Source organism: Mustela erminea, chromosome 6 (genome assembly GCF_009829155.1).
Source record: "Mustela erminea isolate mMusErm1 chromosome 6, mMusErm1.Pri, whole genome shotgun sequence".
In the NCBI taxonomy this organism is placed as follows: Eukaryota; Metazoa; Chordata; class Mammalia; order Carnivora; family Mustelidae; genus Mustela; species Mustela erminea.
Window position 1 is genome coordinate 101,380,975 of NC_045619.1, and position 10,137 is coordinate 101,391,111.

General features: G+C 51.1%; 1 protein-coding gene across 1 annotated transcript; it reads left to right on the forward strand.

The window, feature by feature from the left end:
- The first annotated feature begins 213 nt into the window (after positions 1–213).
- C1R (complement C1r) lies at positions 214–9,181 on the forward strand. Its single transcript, XM_032348919.1, has 12 exons — positions 214–381; positions 1,111–1,339; positions 2,608–2,800; positions 3,330–3,476; positions 3,577–3,773; positions 4,043–4,190; positions 4,301–4,422; positions 5,930–6,008; positions 6,373–6,528; positions 7,668–7,742; positions 8,203–8,960; positions 9,031–9,181. Coding segments are annotated over exons 1-12 (2,118 nt in total). The 5' UTR covers positions 214–379; the 3' UTR covers positions 9,043–9,181.
- Positions 9,182–10,137: the final 956 nt, after the last annotated feature.

Consider the following 10,137-nt stretch of genomic DNA (forward strand, 5'->3'; position numbering starts at 1 on the left):
TCCCCAAAGAAAGGGAGAATACAGATCAGATTTAGAAGCCGGTAAGTCTGGGCTTCCTACCAAAGTCTCCTCCATTCTGAAAATTCGGGCCATCTCCTAAGCCCTTCCCCAGACAGGCCAGCAGGTGGCCCCACCATCGGGGATTTCAAAACCAAAACTACAATAAACTTGAAACAGAAGGGTTCTCTTTTTTTTTTTTTTCTATTTTGTTTATGCAAATAATTCATTCCCTACAACATTCCTCCCGGAATGGTCCCCTCCTTCCCCTCCACAGTCATTCCCTCCCCCTTGCCTCCCCTGCATGACCGCTCTCTCCTCAACACAGAGTGGATGAAGACGCTGCCTGGAGAGTCCAGGATCCAAAAACAGGCCTTGAGAAATGTGAGTAAGGCTGATGGGGCCCTGGGAGGGAGGGAGAAGCCAGAGGAGAGAATCCTGGGCAAGGGAGGCAACTCTGCTCCCAAATTTCATTCAGGGAGATGGAAAAACCCCTCCCTCCCCACATACCTTACCTATTCCCGCAGCCACACGCTTGCACGCGCAAACGCAAACCGCCCCCATCCCTCCTCCTGAGGAGGAAAACTTAGACCTGCGAGGCAATGGCCATGTTCCCTTCCTCCTCCCCGCTCATGGCAGGGGAGCAACAAGATGAAGGGATCCACTGTGCCCCGGAGGGGTGTGCTCTGTGCATGACCCCATATTCCATAGGCCGTTTCTCCCAGAGGCCTTTGCTGAGCCTTTGGGAGCCCCATCAGAGAGCCATGACTGGAAACCCTCGCCCTCCATTAACTGGCCCCAAGCCAGCCCTATTCCGAGAAGAGGAGGGGAGTGGGGGGAGAGGGCAGGGAAGGAGGATGGGAAGGGAGGTACAGGGAGGATGATGACCTCTAGACTGGACATTGCCCCAGGGGGAGGAACCACCCAATGCAGTGGTAGCGGGAGACCAGCCTCTCCTCTTCCCCACCCCCACCTAGAACATCCCTACGAGGCCTGGAATGGCCAGAGAGGAAAATGCCGAACAGTATGCCCATCCCAACCCCCAGCCCAGTCACTGCCCAAATGGCAGGAGTGCCACACCCTGCCACTGGACACCCACTTTCTTGTCAGCAGGTGGCTCTTATATCTCCTGGGGCCCGTCCTGTTCTGCTGTATGGGAGGCTCCATCCCTGTTTCACAGAAGCTCTTTGGGGAGGTGACTTCGCCTCTGTACCCCAAGCCTTACCCCAGCAACTTTGAGAGAACCACTGTGATCACAGTGCCCACAGGATTCAGGGTGAAGCTCGTCTTCTGGCAGTTTGACCTGGAACCTTCTGAAGGCTGTTTGTATGACTATGTCAAGGTAGGGGATCAGGTTGGGAGGGCAGAGGGAGAGCTGGGTGTCTCTGGAAACCGAGGATTTGTGCTCTTATCACTCCGAATAGCATTCCCCACCCACGGACACAGCCACAGCCCCAGCCCCACAAGGGCTAATGGACAAGTAGAGTTCGGACAGTCTGATGACACTGCGGATAGTGCGTCCCCTGGATTTAGAGGTCCTCAGGGAGCACTGAAGGGAGAAGCACAGAGTGGGGAACGCACAGGCCCCACTTCCAGGAAATTTACTGTCTATAGGAGTCAGGAAAACCTTCCCCAATGGCTGACTTGCGGGGAGTCTTTGGAAAACTATTGTGCCTCAGTTTCCCTGTTTCCATGTAGAATGTCACCATGGCTGCCTTCCTAAACAGGAACACAGCAAAGAGAACCATGAGGGGTGTTAGCTCAAGCATAAGCCTCAGCAAGGTCATGGGAAAAGTCCCCCGCTGTGTAACAGTCAAGTGTGCCTTCCCGGCCTCAACTTTCTGTATCAGTGAAAATGAGATTCGAGATTCAGGATTTAAGTAGAGTCCACACACACATGCAGTAAATACCATCCCCCAGAGACCCTCTGGACGTTGTGACAGAATAACATGAAAGCAATCTGTCTTCTAGCCCAAGGAACGGAGAAGTTTGCAGGGTTGGGTAGGGGGGGTCTTGGTGGCGGGGATGGTGAGGGATGGGGTGGGGACAGGACATCTGCCACTTCTGAGGGGTTGAAGAACCTGTGAAGAAAGAGGTAAGGGAAGCTTGGTGATGCTGGCCTATGTGGAAGCTGGAGAGGATGGCAGGACGTGCATGGTTTGCATAAGGAGAGGGGGGATAAGTGGACAGAAAATAAAGCAAACCGTTCCGGGCTCCAGGGAAGAAGGGAGGCTAAAGGCCTTTGGAGACAGCCAGGATTCCAGCGGAAGATGAGCCCAGTAGCTGGCGGAGAGACGAAAGTTCTGAAACATGCCAGGGGACAGAGAACAGGGAAGGGGCAATGTACAGGGCACAGGATAACATGCCAGGAATTAGCCTGAAGACTCAGAGGAGCAGATGAAAGTCACCAGGGGAACAAAAAGAAAGCGAATCATGGAGGGAAAGTTTACAAGAGCCAGAGCCCCATGCGTGGAGACCCGATGGCGGCCGGTCCAGCAGTGGGGGGCACCACTCACTCTTTGAGACAAAAGAAGGACTTTCACTGACCTTCCACACAGGATGTGTCTCCTCAACCGCTCTTCTTCCCACCTCTCGTCCTTTCTCCACCAGATCTCTGCTGACAAGAAAACACTGGGGAGGTTCTGTGGGCAGCTGGGTTCTCCACTGGGCAACCTCCCAGAAGGAAAAGAATTTGTGTCTCAAGGGAACAAAATGCTGCTGACCTTCCACACGGACTTCTCCAATGAGGAGAATGGCACCATTATGTTCTATAAGGGTTTCCTGGCCTACTACCAAGCTGTGGGTGAGTGTCCCCTGGGTCCCTTTTTTTCTGGCCTTCGGCACATTGTGTGGGGACTAGAAAAGGGGAATCTTGAATCTATTGAAGCAGGAAGCCCATCCTTCCTTATTCTTCCCCTCAAGAGAGCTTTTTCCAGGAGAGGCCTGCCACCTGGGTTCTGACACCATGGGGCAGTTCCCAGAAAGCCTTAGAGTGGCCAGAAAGTGGGGCGCCTGCATGGTTCAGTCAGCTAAGCATCTGACTCTTGGTTTTACTTCAGGTCATGATCTCAGGGTCATAAGACTGACCCCCATGTCAAGCTCTGCACTGGAGCCCGCTTAAGATTCTCTCTCTCTCTCTCTCTCTCCCTCTACCTCTCCCCCTTCCCATGCCTTCTCCTGCCAAAAAAGAGAGAGAGCAAGGCCTGGAGTTCCAGGTGGCCAGGAGATGATTTGGTCTTGAGGCCACTGGGGATTAACCTCTCTGAGAGCAGAGCCATGATAGAAGTCCCCAAAGGCAAGAATTTAACTCTTCCTTCTGGAATGTCTTCCAGACCTCGATGAATGTGCTTCCCAGAGCAACTCGGCTGAGGAGACTCTCCAGCCCCAGTGCCAGCACCTATGTCACAACTATGTCGGTGGCTACTTCTGTTCCTGCCGCCCGGGCTACGAGCTACAGGAGGACAGGCATTCCTGCCAGGGTGAGCTTGGGGCACCGCGGGAGTGAGGCAGGGAGCAAGCAAGGGTGTGCGGGGCCGGCCAGAGAGACCCCGTGACCCCCGCCTGGCTCTGTTCCTCCAGCTGAGTGCAGCAGCGAGCTGTACACAGAGCCATCGGGCTACGTGGCCAGCCTGGAGTACCCCCAGCCCTACCCCCCCGACCTACGCTGTAACTACAGCATCCGCGTGGAGCGCGGCCTCACCCTCCACCTCAAGTTCCTGGAACCTTTCGAAATCGATGACCACCAGCAAGTACACTGCCCCTACGACCAGCTACAGGTACAGCCATCCCGCTCCCTGAGAGCCTCCCTGCCTCCCCTCCCCCTCCCCTCATCCTCACTTCCTACTAGATCCTCTGGCCAATTGGGACAGGAATGGCCGAGCTCCCTCATGGGCAGGAACGGCAAGCAGGTCCTGGGGATTCCTCTTCTCCTCCAGCTGAGAACATGCACACAAAGCAGAATTACCACCACCACCACCAGCCCTGCCCAGTGGGGAAATGTCTGAGTTGAAGAGATGTCCCCCACCCCTTCCCCTTTCCCCACCAGATCTATGCCAACGGGAGGAACATTGGCGAGTTCTGTGGGAACCAAAGACCCGCTGACTTTGACAGCAACAGCAATGCAGTGGACCTGCTATTCTTCACCGATGACTCAGGGGACAGCCGAGGCTGGAAGCTGCATTACACCACCGAAAGTAGGGTTGCCTGATGGCCATTCTCACTGGCCAGCCACGGGGCCAAATCAGGAGGGTCGAAAGGAGGACAGCGGCTCTAAAATAAACATGTGCTCTGGTCTCCCCAACAGTCATCAAGTGCCCCCAACCCCAGACCCTAGATGAGTTTACCATCATCCAGGACCTACAGCCTCAATACCAGTTCCGGGATTACTTCATTGCCACCTGCCAGCAAGGCTACCAGCTCGTGGAGGTAAGAGCCCAAGGCCGATGCGGGAGAGTGAACCCAGCCCTCCAGGAGCATTTCAGGTGGGTAGGTCCATCATCAGACTTAGGCTCAGTCCCAGCTGGATTCACACATGTTTGAGCTGGAGGACCGGTCACCTGGTCTACCTGCTCTCAAACTTGATCTCACATTGAAAACACTTCGAATTTTTTTAAAAACCCTGATGCCTGGGTCCTCTCCAAGAGACTGATTCTGTTGGTCTAGAGTGCCCCTAGGATTACTTACAGCTACCCAGGTGATTCTTTTTTTTTTTTTTTTTAAGATTTTATTTATTTATTTGACAGAGAGAGAGAGATCACAAGTAGGGAGAGCAGCAGGCAGAGAGAGAGGGGGAACCAGGCTCCCCACTGAGCAGAGACCCCGATTCGGGGCTTGATCCCAGGACCCTGAGATCATGACCTGAGCCGAAGGCAGAGGCTTAACCCACTGAGCCACCCAGGCACCCCTACCCAGGTGATTCTGATGTGCAGCCAAGTTTATAAACTACTGGCCTAACCGAGTAACAGTCGGATGTGGGAAATGAAAGGCAAGGTGGAGTACAAAGAGTGACTCCCTCAACATCATGGTGCTTTTGTACAGAAGGGACTAGAACCACCTCTCCTACTTCGTGCTCTGAGGACTTCTTCAGGCACCATGGTGTTGGTCACCTTGGGCCCACCGCCCTGTCCTCAGCTTTGCAGGCTCAGGAAGCACCATGGTTTCGTTGGTTAATCTCACAAAAGCTGGTAAACTTAAAAGAAAAAAAATTATACACACACACACACACACACACACACACACACACAACTGGAGTGACCCAAGATTTTTTTTTTTTTTTAATTTAAAACTGTGGGGTTGGGGCGCCTGGGTGGCTCAGTAGGTTAAGCCGCTGCCTTCGGCTCAGGTCATGATCTCAGGGTCCTGGGATTGAGTCCCGCATCGGGCTCTCTGCTCAGCAGGGAGCCTGCTTCCTTCTCTCTCTCTCTCTCTGCCTGCCTCTCAGTGTACTTGTAATTTCTCTCTGTCAAATAAATAAATAAAATCTTTTTAAAAAATAAATAAATAAATAAAAATAAAACTGTGGGGTTCAGGGGCACCTGACTGTCTCAGTCTGCAGAGCATGCGAGTCTACATCTTAGAGTCATGAGTTCGAACCCCACGTAGGGTGTAGAGCCTATGTAAAATACAGTAAAACAAAATAAAATTGTGGGCATCCACTGAACAATAGTGGAAGCAGCCAAGAGTCTAGAGAGAGGATGATCAGGTCTGACAATCAGCCCTTGCTCTGAATTTCCGCTGCATGACTCAGTGCTCCCATCTGCAACTGTGGTCTGAGAAGAACAAAGGAGCCATGTCCACAGGGGTGCTGAGGTCTGAAAGCCTGAGAGATAGCCTTGCATTCTCGGCCTCTCCAGGGTGCGAAAGGCAGGAAGGGAACCACAGGGCCTCCTTGCGCTAATGGCACCTCTGTCTCCGTCTACCTCTTTTCAAACAGGGAGACCAAGTGCTGCTCTCCTTCACAGCTGTCTGTCAGGATGATGGCACCTGGCATCGTGCCATGCCCAGGTGCAAGAGTAAGTCACAACTCAGCAAGTGTCTGCCCCTCGGGAGCCCCCACCCCACCCCCAGCCATGGAGACCTAGGCTGTGAAAGGGAGAGCCTCCTCAAAACACCCTCCCCCTCACTTGTCCCTTGAAGCCTATGGCCCACCTCGGGAACCAGTCAGCCCTCATCTCTGCAGTGTTGGTGGGCTCTACCCAGAACTGAATTTCACTCCATCTATTCCAATCCTTCACAAGCACTGCACCACCCCCTGCCAACTGACAACATTTCCCTAAAGTTCTCAGCCTGTTCCTTGGGCAGAAAACTCAAGTTCTTCCCACTGATGTTCCTGTACCGTCACTCTCAGATCTCATACGGCCCTGTGTTCTCTCCAAGTCAAGGACTGTGGGCCACCCCGAAGCCTGACTAACGGGGCCTTCAGTTATACCACCACAAAGGGGGTGAACACCTACCAGGCCCGCATCCAGTACTCCTGCCAGGAGCCGTATTACAAGATGCATACCAGAGGCGGAATCAGCGAGATTGCTCGAGGTAGGGGCCACACAAATGGCAGCCTTTTCTCCCTTCCATCTTCTCAGGGCATCTGAGATTTTCCCAACATAATGCCTAGGGGATGTATATTGAGGTATCTGCCCAGGACACCGGATTCAGGAACTTGAAGTATAGGGAGTACAGGGCCAGGAGGCATCTAGTAGGGTGAGGAAGGCGCCTGATTCAAAGAAAGTCTTAAATCTCACAGTCAGCTCCCCCTCACCACGGCCATGGCCATTACTACTGCTACACCTGCGAGCACCATCATATTCCCCACCTCCACCCACTCCCAACAGCGCCGCCACCATTACCACCCCCCACCACCCCTGCTGTCACCACCATCACCATCATCATTACTACCACAACTGCCACAACCACACTACTGCTGTCAGTGGGACTCACCCCGACGCTCTCCCCAGAGAGCCCCCAAGCTACTTATGTTGTGATTTTTTGCCTTCAGGTTTACTAAATGACTCTCAAATGCATCTTCAAAATTTTTCTTTAAAATGAGATAAATCACATGCTTTGTAGGTTTGAAACATCCAGAAGAAAAAAGAAAAAAATCGTACATATAGATTATATGGTATTCTTTATGGCTTTGAAGACAGACCATCTTCAGTTTGCATCTTGGTTCTGGAACTTAGAAGTTACATGACCCTGTGCAAATTATTTAAGCTCAGTTTTTCATCCAAAAAAATCCCTGAAAGTGTCACCGAGGCACTTCAATGAGATAATGTAGATAAAGTGCTTAGCGACAAGCATGGCGCATCGTCAGCAATCAGAACAGGTAGTGGCCATTATCCCTACCATCCCACTACCAAGATGCAATCACTGATAAGATCTTCATAGCTTCCTTCCAGTTCTTATGTCTATTTTCACAAACAGGAATGACATCAAACATGGAGTTAAGTATTCTGATTTTTTTCACTGAACATTAAAACAAAAATATATGTAGGGAGCCTCTCAACACTTCCCATATTCCATCCTTGCATTATTTGAACCTTTCCGTCTGATCCTCATCCATGTTGGTTCCGAATCTCCTGTCTCCCCGTCCTGCTCATTCAGTGCTCGTTGGCCTCTGAGACCTGGTTTCCCTGTCTGCCACCTCCCAGCCTGATCATAGCCCCCTTCTCCCTCAGGGACCTATACCTGCACCGCGGAGGGCATTTGGAAGAATGAATGGGAAGGATCGAAGATTCCTCGGTGTTTGCCAGGTGAGTGGAAGCCCTCTGGGGCCATCCCCAGTGCCTTTTGCAGCCCTGCAGGACCTCAGGAAAAGCATGCACAGAGAATGGAGACAAAGTAAATGGAGAGGCACTCCAGCCTGAGGTCGAAAAAATAGACAAAAGGAGTGAGGGGAAGAGGGAAGGAGATATTCCGGGAGAAAGGGAGAAAGGAACCCAGAGAATCAGACTGGGTCCTGACATTCCTGCTTTCTCACTGAGCAGATGGGAAGTGAGGGAATTAAAAGAGCAAGAAAACCCCCAGGAAGAAATAAACAAGAACAAGAAGAGGTTGACTAGAGGCCAAAGGCAGGGATTTGTAAGAGTGGGAGGAGAAAGAGGAAAGAGCCCAGAGCCAAAAGACAGGCTATAGGGGGAACTAACTGACCACAGAAGGGAAGAAGGTGGGCCTGGCCTGACTCATCCTTGCCTTCCCCGTCTCTCTCTCCAGTGTGTGGGAAACCCGTCCACCCTGTGGAACAGAAGCAGCGCATCATTGGAGGGCAAAAAGCCAAGCTGGGCAACTTCCCCTGGCAGGCCTTCACCAACATCTACGGGCGAGGGGGTGGAGCTCTGCTGGGTGACCGCTGGATCCTTACAGCTGCCCATACCCTCTACCCCAAGGACCATGACAAGGAAGGCAATGCCACTGTGGACGTGTTCCTGGGCCACGTGGACGTGGAAGAGATCACAAAGCTAGGAAACCACCCTGTCCGCAGAGTCAGTATCCATCCCGACTACCGCCAGGACGAGTCTAACAATTTTGAGGGGGATATCGCCCTCTTGGAGCTGGAAAATAGTGTCACCCTGGGCCCCAACCTCCTCCCCATCTGCCTCCCCGACAACGAGACCTTCTATGACAGGGGCCTCATGGGCTACGTCAGTGGCTTTGGGATAATGGAGGAGAGGCTTTCCTATGACCTCAAGTTTATCCGTCTGCCCGTAGCCAAGCGGGAGTCGTGTGAGAACTGGCTCCGGAAAAATAAGAGGAAGGATGTGTTTTCTCAGAACATGTTCTGTGCTGGAGACCCGTCTCTAAAGCAGGACGCCTGTCAGGGGGATAGTGGAGGGGTCTTTGCGGTGAAGGATGAGAACAGTGATCGCTGGGTGGCCACGGGCATCGTCTCCTGGGGCATTGGCTGTAGCAGGGGCTACGGCTTCTACACCAAGTTACTCAACTATGTGGACTGGATCAAGAAGGAGATGGAGGGGGAGGGCTGAGCCCGGAATTCCCTGGGTCGGAGGGGGAGGGCTGAGCCCGGAATTCCCTGGGTCGGAGGGGGAGGGCTGAGCCCGGAATTCACTGGGTCGGAATCCAAAGAGCAGTGCATAAAAAAATCATCTGGCCCGTCGTTGATAACCACTCAGAATCCGTATTAAAATCACTGATGCAGAAAGACACCGTGTGAAATAAATGCTCTTTTCTATAACCCTGTCCCTGTTCTTCACCTAAAACGACCCAAAAGTCACCTTCCTTTCCTACAAGATTGACAGAAGATATATTCCACAATCTCTACTTATCATCGTTCTCTTCCATTTTTGTACCATTGGATAATTGAAGCCCTTTCCAAATAAAATTTTATGAGACGTTCCAGTGTGCAAAATGAGTTAAAAGTAGCATTTAATCAATATAAAAATATTTAATAAGATCATATTCAAAATACTTAGGAAGGCAGGGGCACATGGGTAGCCCAGTCAGTTAAGCATCTGATTGTTGATCTCAGCACTGGTCTTTGACCACAGGGTTGTGAGTTCAAGCCCTGCATTGGGCTCCACATTGGGTGTGGAGCCTACCTAAAAAAAATAAAACACTTAGAAAGGAAATGAGAACAAAAAAGCTTATGCACACATTTACAATTAAGATTTTTAAAAAAGATTTTATTTATTTATTTGAGAGAGACCACGAGAGTGGGGTAAGTGTCAGAGAGATCATGACCTGAGCCAAAGGCAGATGCCCAACTGACTGAGCCACCCAGGTGCCCCAATAACAATTTATTTCTAATTTTGTTTTGATTGTATGATATGAAGAAAATCCTGATTTTCCCATGAAAGTAGTTCCAAATATAACAGATTTTTTTAAAACTCACTTTCCAATCTCTAAATATTTCTCTCTCTTTTTAAAGGACTTTATTTAAGTAATCGCTCCCCCAGGGTGGGGCTCAAACTCACAACCCTGAGATCAAGAGCCACACGTTCCACTGACTGAACTAGTCAGGGGCCCCTCTAAATATTTCATAAGAGAGGCGTGGTATGAAATTTTTGTTTCTCAGTTGAAAGATTAACAATATTTTCAAATAATTTGTATTACTTAAGACACATTTAAAGGTCAGAGAAGGACCCGAAACTTGGGATAAGCATTGTAAGTGTTTATAATAGAATATTACCA